Raw genomic sequence first — 12,170 nt, forward strand, 5'->3', positions numbered from 1 at the left:
CCTTATCACTGGTGAGGCGAGGCGACCTTTAAAAGGCGCAAAGGGCATACTGAGGTGCACTAATGCACCAGGCTCCGTGAGTCGCGCCTTGAAAGTTTTGATGCCATTAGCCTATTAATAAAGAAAAAGCCAGAACAAGCCCTAGCCCTCGTTTGACTCAAACCAACAGGATTCATCTACAACTCTTTGAGCCAACACGACTCCAGCCAAAACCCTTCTTCTTCGAACCTTCAAAGCAGCACGACACCAACAAGAGCCCTTCGCAAGTTCGTCTTCCATCCTTTGAACCAGCTGGAGCCCTTTGCAAGCTCGTCTTTGAGCCTTCGAACCAACAAGAGCCCTTCGCGAACTCGTCTTCGAGCCTTCGAACCAATAAGAGCCCTACACGAGCTCGTCTTCAAGCCTTTGAGGAGCCCTTCATGAACTCGTCTTCGAGCCTTCAAACCAACAGAAGCCCTTGGTCAGTTTGTCTTCAAGCCTTTGAACCAGCAAGAGCACTTCGTCTATGAGGTTCGAGCCTTTGTGAGTCACCAGATTGCTTCGATTTTCGAACTAGTAAGTCGTCGTTGTTGTCTTCTTCTGCTTCTTCTTCTTCTTCTTCAGTTCTTCTTCTACTTCTTCTTTTTCAGTTCTTCTGCTTCTTCGTATTCTTCTTCTTCTTCAATTATTCTTCTTCTTCAGTTCTTCTTCTTTTTTAGTTCTTCTTCTTTTTTTTCTTCTTCTTCCTCAGTTCTTCTACTTCTTCTCCTTATTCTTTTTCAGTTCTTCTTCAGTTCTGCTGCCTCCTGCCAGCTGCTTCTTCTTATAACATTAAGTTGCATTAAGCCTCTAAGTTAATATTATATAATGTGTCATTAATTATGTATTTTAATGCAAGTTTATACTATATAATTAATATAAAATTTTTTTACCGAATTTTGCTGCTGTTTTGTAATTTGTTTGGAAATGCAGTATACAAACTATACATTTTTCTGAAATATATTAATATATAACATTTTTTTACTGAATTTAGCTGCTAATTTATTGTACCCTTTTCTTTTGATATTGAAGATGCTTTTGGGCCTTCAGCCTGGCAATTTTATTTCATTTCAAATTTGAAACTTGAAATCTTGCATGCCTGATTACTTATGTTGAACTATGTTTGTTTCACTAGGAACTTGGTACTTGGTTGTCATAGTTACTATTGAATATTTTGGCATATTAAATTATAATATTACTATTGATGTGTTTTTATATCAATTACCCACCAAATAGGCATTGTACACAATTTTAATAATTGTGCGCCTCACCTTCGTGAGGCGTGCGCCTCGCGCCTCAGCTCCAAGTACCCTCTGCGCCTCAGTGCGCCTTACGCCTTTGACTACTATGCGAACAACATGATATTATGACGTATGGAGGTATTTAGAACATTCTGGGAAAAAAATGGGAGAAGAAATCTTGCTCAAAACACTCTCACCCTCCATGGCTTTCAGCCCGCACATGGCAGCACATGGGGCACTGCCAAACTGAAATTTCACAGGGCGGCATATTGGCAGGTTCTGAGGGTGGCTATGTGGTTATTTTTTGCAAAATATAAGGTGTTTCTTGGAGTTTCTGAAAGGAAAGCAGTGCCCAGGATTTTCCTGGTGACTACAGTATTTTCCAGCAGCTCCTGGACTTTGTTTCCGTTCTTTGGTGGTACAGATTATCCTTCTACAACAGCAGGTTTGAAGTTTAGGGTTTAGGGTTTCGTTTTTGTCTGAGCTTAGGTTTAGGCCGGATCTTGCTCTGATACCATGTTGAATAATTGTGTAAAATGGAAGGCCTAACACAATGAATAGGTCTCTCCCTTTATTTATAATATATGTCAAGTACATACCAATAACCATATTACCCTCACTAACTGTCACTCATTAACATAAAACTAACACACTAATAATGCTAGGTAACTAAAACAACCATTAACAATAAAAATGGCAACAACATCAAACATTACAATGATAATACAACCATTAACCTCATAAATTTGAACGCTCTGACTGAAATATAACAATCTGGAGACACACACTAATATTAGTAGTTGCTTACCTGTCATACACAAACACTGCAACATCACAAGCAGCTAAAGATTCTTTATTAGAAAGAAACCTCTTAACGTGGTCTTCAGGTATCTCTTGCAATACTAGATTCTTTTTAGCTCCCTGGAACAAATCAGCAACAAATTTATAGATAATTGATTAATTGTTCTCACAGCAATTTCAGGATGCAAGCCTAATTGAAAATTTTAAATTTTATTAGTTTCCTTTGTGTAGTGACGTAATACATTCTTCTCATCTATGATATGAAATCATGCATGTCTAGTTGTATTATGTTTTTTCCAGCAGTACTCACCCCAAGCAGCTCAACAACATTAACCGCATAACACTCATCAGTTGTTGAAATGTAATTACTTGAGAAAGGCCTGTCATTGAAATTGGATATAAAAAAGAGATCATTTATTTCAAGAAGAATGAAAATAAAACAAAAAAAGAATAAAGTTACAGAAGAATCTAATGATCAAAGACCAGGAAAGAAAACAGGATCTATCTAGAAAGTGAATTAAGAAACCATCAAAATCAATACTGAACAGATAAAATTTTGATGAGCTAAGACCCCGAGGCTGAACCTTCCAAGAAATGAATTCAACAATGCAGATTTCCCAGCATTTTTTGGCCCAAAGACAAAGCAGTGGAAAACATTTCTTTCAGTTTGTTGTTTCTTCCGATCTAACAATCTTCTCCTTGTCACACGAACTGCTGAAGTGAGATCACCAGCATATCCAATGTATGTCAAATTAGCCAGGGTGCGAGCTGGGTCTAGTAGTGTCATAAGGGCCCACTGCAACCATGTTTTTTATTATAAACAAATATCAAACAGTTCAAATGGAAAATGAGTATTCAAAAAGGGAAACAAAAAAGGGCCTTGTGGAAGGAAGCCAATAATACCGACAGGAAGATCATGGCATCCCTGAATAAAAAATAAAGATAACTGATTGACAGCAAGTCAAAAATATTATTAATCCATATAAAATCCAAAAACATATATATAGGCTCTTTAATCAAATCATTACAATGAAATAATAGTAGAATTGTGCCAGAACAGAAAGGGGATCATAATGATAACATTTAGTTCCGGAGAGAGAGAGAGAGAGAGATCATAATTTATAACATCCATAGAATAATTGGATAATGAAACATGTAGACTCTGTTGTTGCCACTCATGAAAGGTGCAACACTTCTAACAGATGAGAAATAGGCATATGTAATGTACCTCGGACAGAAATCCATGAAGTGATAAATCCCCCAGTGCAGTTCTCTCTGACGCATCCTTGTATGGGGCTTCACCCCAGGGACTGAAATTCAATACATAAGCAGTACATATAAGAAATATATTCCAGGAAAAAGTTTGAAACCAGGATAGGGTGATGGACTTATGGCAACATACAAATATATACAAACATGCATACAAATATGCATGTATATACACACATGCATACAAATATACATATATATATACACACACACATCTGTGCATTATATCTACATGTGCATCTATATATAGTACAGTAAATCAGTAATTATGCCTAAGAGTGTCATAATCCAGCCCTGCGAACTTGGGAACATAGAACTTGCCAGATATTTGGTTTAGGAGATCTTTGAGGATTCCTCAGAATTTGAGCTTGAGCATCCCAGATGCCCATGTTTCACTCATTCAGAGAATCTTATGTGACAGCAGCTGAGACTCCTTCACAATCTAATAACCCCACAAAAGATGGAAATGTATAACCTACCCTTTGTTTATTGATCTTGGATTCCCATGGGAATGGCATCCTTTTACCAGGAATGAGATTCTACACATAAGATTTCCAGAACCAAACACATATTCCACTATTTTATCCGCTCATTTAAAGCATGAATATATCACTTTTTACAAAACCTATCCAAATAAAATATTGTTGATGTTAAAGAAAAATTCATTTCTTCCCTCATCAATTACATAAACAAGTTCTGAAATGATGCAAAAATTTTAATGAGCATGCATTTTTAAACAAAACAGAAGGTCAGAAAGAGGGATGACTAGCACCCAGAGTTATTTAATTCCTTAGTATTAGGGCATCCCCAGGCCACAAGGCTCCCTGCTTTGTGAGGGTAGGAGGTGGGTTGCCAATCTATACGCAGCCTTACCCCTGCTTTTAGCCAGAGAGGCTGTTTCCATAGACACGAAGTCATGACTGGTAGGTCACAAAGGAGCAACCTTACCGTTGATCCAAGGCCCGAACTCATGAAGAAAAAGAACACCATGAAGATTGGAGAAGTTTAACCAAAGAGGTAAAAAAGTGGCCAACCAAGATCTTAAGGAGGGCAAAACTCGATTTATTAAAAGCTGATAGCAGCCATTGTTTTCATACTTTTCTCACATTTCTTTTCAAAATCTAATGAGTTTTTTATTTGGAGCTGAGGAAAATCTGTGTATTAAAAATTTTTAAATTGAAAATTTTTATTTGTTAAAATAAAAATATTAAATAAAATGTCAATATGATTGTAGGAGGTAAATAGTCTTAAATATGTTTGCAATAGTAAGGACCTGTTTAGTTTTGGAAAATAGTATTCATTTTCCACTTTAGTTTTCTAAAAATTTAAAAAAAGGATAGCTAAATTTTAAGTTTTACAATATTTTTAAACAAAAAAATGAAAAACAATATGTTTTGGCACCATTTGCTCATGGAAATAGTATTATTTTCCATTTCCAATTTTCAAATAATTACAAAAATGCCACCTTGTTTTTCAATTTTCTAGATTTCTAATTTCTTACTTCATATTTAGGAGTATGGAATTCAGATTTTGGATTTCAATTTGTGTAGATTATGACAAAATATAGTATAAAATATTGCATTTTTTTTTTTTCTAAATCCACACAATTCCAAATCCAATTCCCAAAATTCATGATCTCAAATACGATCCCTTATATAATTTTTGGAAATTGGAAAACAAGTTGTATTTTTTTGTAATTATTTTGAAATCAATAAATAAAAATGAAAAAAAAAATTACACAACTAAACAAATTCATTATATTCTACATTCGTTGTTGTTGGAAATCTAAAACATATTTTATGAAGAAATGAATTATAAACTTTGTGCAAGAAATAAGCTACTTCACAAAAAACTACATGAAATAAATTAGCATGTCATCAAAATGTAAAATCTAATTTTCTAAACCCATTTTTTAGGGGGAAAAAAAACATTCCATTGAAATATTGTTGATGTGGGACGAGAAGCTAGTTTTTGGATGGATCATTTCGACCCAATTTGGAAGCCTATGTTGAAGAATAGGATCAATGGTTTATTGGGTCCTACACCCAAACATGCTTATTTAGTTGTTTAATTATGTGTGTTTGGTTTGCTTGTATTAGGATTATTTATGTCGGGGGCTCATTTGTAGTAATTGTGTACTCTAGGGATATGTTTGTAAAATACTATAGTTTTAAGGGTTTTTAGGTAATTTCATGTGAAGAGGCTTTTTCCCCCTTGTATATCCTCTCTCCTCTCTTTCCTTCCTCTCTTCAATTTCTTCTGATCTCTCCCATGGCTGCAGATCCTTAATACTGCCCCTGCACCATTTCATGTCAGAGCACAATATCGATCTCTGTTCTTCCATTTCAATTTCCCCTTCACTCCTCTTCTTCCCCCTCTTCTTCTCTTCCTCCTCCCCACTGTTCTGCAATTTCCCTCTCCCTCTCAGCTGCTTCTTCCTCCTCCTCCTCCTCCTCCTCCTCCACCTTTTAAGACAAAACAACACAGACACACAAGAAGACAGTTCTGAACTTTTCTGAAATTCCAGCCTGTAGTTTTAGGGGTTTTTATGTAATTTCATGTGAAGAGGCTTTCTTATAAAGAGTATGTGAAATCCATGTTGCCAGCAGTTGTTAAATTTGAATTGAAGTGAACATGAGTTTCCCCCTTGTATCTCCTCTCTTTCCTTCCTCTCTTCAATTTCTTCTGATCTCTCCCATGGCTGCAGATCCTTGATGCTGCCCCTGCACCATTTCATGTCAGAGCACAATATCAATCTCTGTTCTTCCATTTCAATTTCCCCTTCACTCCTCTTCTTCCCCCTCTTCTTCTCTTCCTCCTCCCCACTGTTCTGCAATTTCCCTCTCCCTCTCAGCTGCTTCTTCCTCCTCCTCCTCCTCCTCCTCCTCCTCCTCCTCCACCTTTTAAGACAACAACAGAGACACACAAGAAGACAATTCTGAACCTTTTCTGAAATCCCAGCCATGTCCCCATTTGTTCGAACACCACTTTCCAAACACCATTGTGCTACACCATCCATCTATTGAAATTAGAACCCCTTGAACCCCTTCTCCTCAAATTTTCATCACCATCTGACCACACTTGTGGCCCCACGTGCTACCACTAGGTTACCCAGCCATTGACCCCTTCAAAATCCATCCCTGCCGGAGTTATTTTTGACATGCCGCCACCACCATTGTATCAACAACCCTTGATCTACCTTCGCCTGAAAAATCATCACCGAAGGACCCTTGCCTGCAGCGCACACACCAGTGACTGCAAGTGAGATTCTGCCAGACTTTTCTCCTGCTTCCAGAATCACAAGAAATTGGTTCCAGCCATGAAAATATAGTGTTTTCTCCTGATATTTTGATTTTTTGCATGACATTTTGATTGTGGACATCATATAATTCCAAATAGTGCAATATTTTGATATGAAAGGTTAGACAGTGAAGAATTTGTGTACCATCAGCACTTTGGAGTGTGGATTTGTCACTGCCAGAAATTTATAAAAAAAAATCAGTTTGGATCGCTGCATTTGTGAGTTTCCTCTGTGAATTTGTTTAATTTGTGGTTTGCAATAATAGATTGAGCAACTTGTTTAATGGTCTTTGGCGATATATAATTGCATCATGGTGACCAATGTTGAATTGTCCGCAAAGGTGGAATTGCTACCCTGTACAGTACAAAACATGGAAAATGCCTTCGAGACTATTATTACCAATGCTTTGAATAAACTAACAACCAAAGCAGCAGCCTTAGGTAAAAGGCCCATGGATTTTCCTACCAAAAAAGATGGTGGAATAGCTGCTGCCCCTCGTACTTTTGAGTTGTGTAAAGGCCAAAATAATCATTTGAGTAAGGGAATTAAACCAGAAGTCTCAAATTTTAATGGTGATGGTTCTCCTAATGAATTTGATGATTGGGGTTGTACTCCAAAGTTCTTTGGAGTATTATTTCCAACGGTATGACATGAATGAGGCCAGAAAGTTGTACTTGGATGAATCAAAATTGAAGGGAACTGCTCAAATTTGGTGGATTAAACAATAGAGATATTTAGAAGAAGGAGATTTGGTGAGATTATGTAGGATGAGATGAAACAAGCCATGAAGGAGCAATTTGCGCCTCCTAATTATCAGCAGCATGCTCATCTCCAACTCTCTGATTTGTAGAAAGAAGAAAAGATAGTGATGGAGCAAACTAGTAGATCCTATCACTAGGCTACTTGTGCCAACGTAGAATGGAAAGGAGATGTGACTTTAGCTTTGTACAGAAAAGGGTTGAATACAGCTATTGCCTCCAAACTTGCTACATGTCGTCTCAGTACAGTTGGGATGCAGTACAAGTTGCCACTCAGATTGAAGAGGATATGCAATGTAATCCTCCTATAGCTACATCAGCCGTTCAATTTGAGAAGAATACTAGTGAAGTTATATGAGAGAAGATAGCTGAGCAATTGGGTAAAGGAGTTCAAACTAAATACCCCTTGGAAGACTCTAGAGCATTTCGAAACCACTTCAAAGAGCCAACCATCACTTGAATGCTTTAAATTCCAGGTTTAGGGCATTGAGCTGCACATGTCCCAACCAAGTCATGGCTGTTACCGAAAAATAAGATGATGATGATGATGCATACAAGTAGTTGAAGTTGAAACGGAAATCCCAAGTGACTTGGATGATGATGGCAATGCGAAAATCAGTTTAGTGCTTCAACATATGCTCTCTTCCCAACAAGATTGAAGAAAAGAAAGATTGGAGGTGGACAAACATATTTCAAACTCAGGAGATATACCAAAAGCAGCTTTGTACTTCAGCTATTGATCCTGATAGTTGCACAAATGTAGTTCCTAAAAAAGTTGAGAAGAAGTTAAATTTGGAAGTCGAGCCTCATCCCGAGGCACACAAAATTGATTGGGTGAATAATACCAACTTAAAGGTCCATGAGCAGTGCTTATTTACTGTTAATGGTTATTTCAGTCATTTAGTATTATTAGTGTATTAGGTTAATAAGGGAGAGTTAGTAAGCGTATTATGGTCATTAAAATATATTTGATATGTATTATAAATATAGGGAGAGACCAATTGTTGTATTTAGGTCTTTCATTTTACCAAAATTACCAACATGGTATCAAAGCAAGATCCAACCTAGATCCTACCACCAAACCAAACTCAGCTGTCGCCAGAAAACACCCTCCTGTTACTGCCCTTCTTGAAACCTCCACAACCCTTCAATATTTCACAAAACCAACCACAGCCAAAAACTGAACCCTATGAACTATAACCCTGTAAAAAATTCCATCACTGGAAACCTCCCCACATGTTGGCTGACTGCCGGCAGTCTCAAACCCATGCACTAGTGCATGAGATAGTTTCCGGCCACCTTTTTCTTCTTCTTTTTTCCTCCAACATGTTTTGATTCCTTCCATAGACCATAATATCAAGCTGTCGGGCACGTGTTTTGTTCAGAAATGCAACCTTTTCAACCATGCACTCATGGCAATCCATTAGTTTCTGTTCATTGTTCGTAAAGGCCATGGGTGAGTTTCTTAGAGCAGTGGCAGTGTTCATAAGCTGATTTTGTAGGGCCGTGGCAGTGTTATATCAGTTTGTTGGTGACTTGTCCATGGTTGTCTCAGTAGTTCACCTTGTTCGTGGTTGTTCTAGTTAGTTTGATTGTTCCTCTTGTTAGATAGTGATCTAGTTTGTGAGTGTTGGGATAGAGTCTATGAATCCTAAAAACATGTTTCCTTCATCATTGCCACAAATATCAATCAAAAAGTTGAATGGAAAGAATTATGTTAAGTTGTCTAAGGTTGTTAGGGTTTATTTAACAAAATTAGGAAAATCTGACCACTTGTTCCAATCTGGGCCTTCTAATTAGAAGAAAAAAGAAGTGTGGATTCAGGAAAATGCTTTGACTGCTTCCCTCTTGTGGATCTCGATGGAACCCCAGATTGCATGGATGTGCATGCATCTAGACGTATGTCTAAATATTTGGGATTATGCCAAGCTTCTGTGCTATAGTAAAATTACACGTATGTATGATTTTATCCCTGAAGTACTTTTAGTAACAACAATGAGATAGGAGTGTTACAAAGTATTTTGGAGAGATGAAGGGTATTCAAGAGAAGCTTAAAATCATGCAACCCATAATTGCTAATGTTTCATGAGATGCAACAGCAGATGGAGCAGATGATAGTTCTTTAGGTTCTAGCGGGCTTGAAACCCAAGTTCGAGGCGGTTTGATCCCAGATACTTGGCAGTGCAGAGTTTCCATCGTTTGCTAATGTTTATTCTCATGTCCTTCATGCTTCCTTCAGCACACATTCTGCTGCATTTGCATCTAGCTCTGAAAGGACAGCCTTTTCTACTCAAGTTGGTTCTAGTTTTCAACCAAACAGCTGCAGAAGTTATTGAGGTGGTTCGAGCGGCCGTGCTGGAAGAGATGAACAAGGTAGAGGCACTACTTGCAAGTGCTATAATTGTAGATGAGGTGGTCATACTATTAAGCAGTGTTAGGATCTCCATGGCAAACATTCACGTGTCGCCAATGCAACCACCGCCCACTACATACTTCGGGGCCAAGTAAGGAGCAATGTACTATATCTATGTTAGAGGAAGAGAATTCCAAGTTCCAACAGTACCAAGTGTCACAACTAGCTTCTCTTCCCATTGCATCCCTTGCACAAATAGGCAACCCACAGCTTGCCTGTCATCCAGTACTACTCGCACTAGTCCTTAGGTTATAGACTCCATTGCCACTAATCATATCACAGGTACACCTAATTTCTTCTCTACTCTCCAATATCCTAAAAAATTACCTTGAGTTATTCTAGTTGGTGGATCCACCACTGCAGTTAAGGGAGTTGGGACTATAAATCCCACTTCCACTATTTCTCTTCCTTCCATTTTGTACATTCCCAAGTTTCCTTTCAATCTTATGTCAATTAGCAAGATTACCAAATCTATGTCTTGTTCAGTAACATTCTTCCCTGATTCTATGCTTATTTAGGATTTAAAGATGAAGAAGATGATTAGCGGAGGGTGTGAAGCTAGTGGACTCTATCACATTGAGCCACTATCTCCTTCTACCACGTGCACTACTGCTTCCACATCTCTCCAATCTCATTGTCGCCTTGGTCATCCTTCACTAGAAAAGTTGAAAAGACTAGTTCTTGATTTGAGTTCTATGTCTAGTCTTGATTGTGTCTTTTCAATTGAGAAAGGATCATCGTGTCCCTTTTCCTTGCTGAGTAAGTAAGCAGGCAGCAAGCTCTTTCGTGTTAGAACACTTTGATGTTTGGGGTCCTAGTCCACTTGTGTCCAGGTTGGTTTTCCAATACTTTATAAACTTTTTGGATCATCATTCAAGGAGGACTTGGCTATATTTAATGAAAGATCAATTTGAATCATATTTGTTTCTTTTGTTCTAAAATTAAAAATTAATTTGTTTTGTTAGTTCGAATGCTTCGGAGTGATAATGCTAAAGAGTATTTAAGTACTCAACTCACTACTTATATGACTTAGTTTGGTATTATTCATCAATCATTTTGTGCCCACACACCTCCAAAACATGGGGTTGCAGAGAAGAGAAAAATAGTCGTATCCTTTAAATCACTTAAACCCTATTTTATCAAATGCAAGAAACTGAAGTGTTTTGGAGTGATGTTGTACTTATTGCTTGGTATCTTATCAACGGGATGTTGTTCTTTGTTCTTAGTGCCTAGCCCTTTCTCTTTCCAAATTCACCTCTATTATCTCTACCTCCTCATATATTTGGGGGTGTGTCCTTTATTCCTCAGCTAACTCCCAAAGTAGATAAATTGGATCCTCGTGCTATAAAACATGTCTGTTTGGGCTACTCATGCACTCAAAGGGATATCGTTGTGAAAGGTATCGCTTCTTTGTTTCTACTGGTGTTACCTTCTTTGACTCCATACCATACTACTCCCAGCCCCTAAGTGCTTCTAATCTCAATGAGTCTCTTCCTCTGCCTAATCGTCTAAATTCTACTTTGTTGACCTTACCCAATCACCCACCTATGTCTCCATGTACTTTGAGTCCTTCATATCATCTCGATCGACCTAATTTGCAGGTGTATTCAAAACGAAAGCTCCATGGAAGAGAGCCCTCTCTAACTACTACTACCACGCCTTTGGTTTCCTCGTCTAATGATCATATTTCCCACGATGTTGATCCTCCCATTGCTGTCCAAAAAGGAAAATGCACATATACAAAACATCCCATCTCCAACTTTGTTCGCTATGACTTCTTATCACCCTCCTATTATTGTTTTGTTACTATATCATCTATTACCTGTCCTAAATTTATTTCTGAAGCCTTAGTCACTCTGAGTGGAGGAATGCCATAGTTGAAGAGATGAATGCTTTACAGGACAATGATACTTGAAAATTGGTATCTCCTCATGCCCACAAATATGTGGCTGGATGTCACTGAATATATACTACGAAAGTTAACCCTAATGATTATGTGGCTCATTTGAAGGCAAATCTTGTTGCTAAGGGATATACTCAGGTGTATGGTGTGGATTATTTTGACACCTCTTCCTCAATTGCCAAACTCACATTAGTACACCTATTCATCTCCATGGCCACCACTTGTCACTGGCCTCTGCATCAATTAGATGTGAAGAATGGCTTCTTACATGGTGTCCTTGAGGAGGAGGTCTATATGGAGCAACCACTTAGGTTTGTTGCGAAAGGGGAGTTAGTCTTAGTGTGTTAGCTTAAGAAGGCATTATATGGTTTAAATTTCTCCCAGAGCATGGTTTGGTTGATTAAGTGTTGTACTACTTGATTTTGCCCTTTAAAGGTGTGTAGTGGATCACTTTGCATTCTTCATC

The 12,170-nt window shown here is 37.9% G+C and overlaps 1 protein-coding gene across 2 annotated transcripts in view; it reads right to left on the reverse strand.

Annotated features, from left to right (window-relative positions):
- Positions 1-12,170, reverse strand: part of LOC131156701 (mitochondrial Rho GTPase 1-like) — a 59,288-nt gene that overhangs the window by 5,126 nt on the left and 41,992 nt on the right. For both annotated transcript variants that reach the window (XM_058110585.1, XM_058110586.1), the window contains 4 exons: positions 3,289-3,370; positions 2,645-2,856; positions 2,371-2,440; positions 2,068-2,180 (listed from right to left, as the gene is read on the reverse strand). In XM_058110585.1, coding sequence (XP_057966568.1) covers positions 2,068-2,180; positions 2,371-2,440; positions 2,645-2,856; positions 3,289-3,370 — 477 coding nt within the window. The remainder of the gene's footprint in view (positions 1-2,067; positions 2,181-2,370; positions 2,441-2,644; positions 2,857-3,288; positions 3,371-12,170) is intronic.

This window comes from Malania oleifera, chromosome 5 (assembly GCF_029873635.1).
Source record: "Malania oleifera isolate guangnan ecotype guangnan chromosome 5, ASM2987363v1, whole genome shotgun sequence".
Lineage (NCBI taxonomy): Eukaryota > Viridiplantae > Streptophyta > Magnoliopsida > Santalales > Ximeniaceae > Malania > Malania oleifera.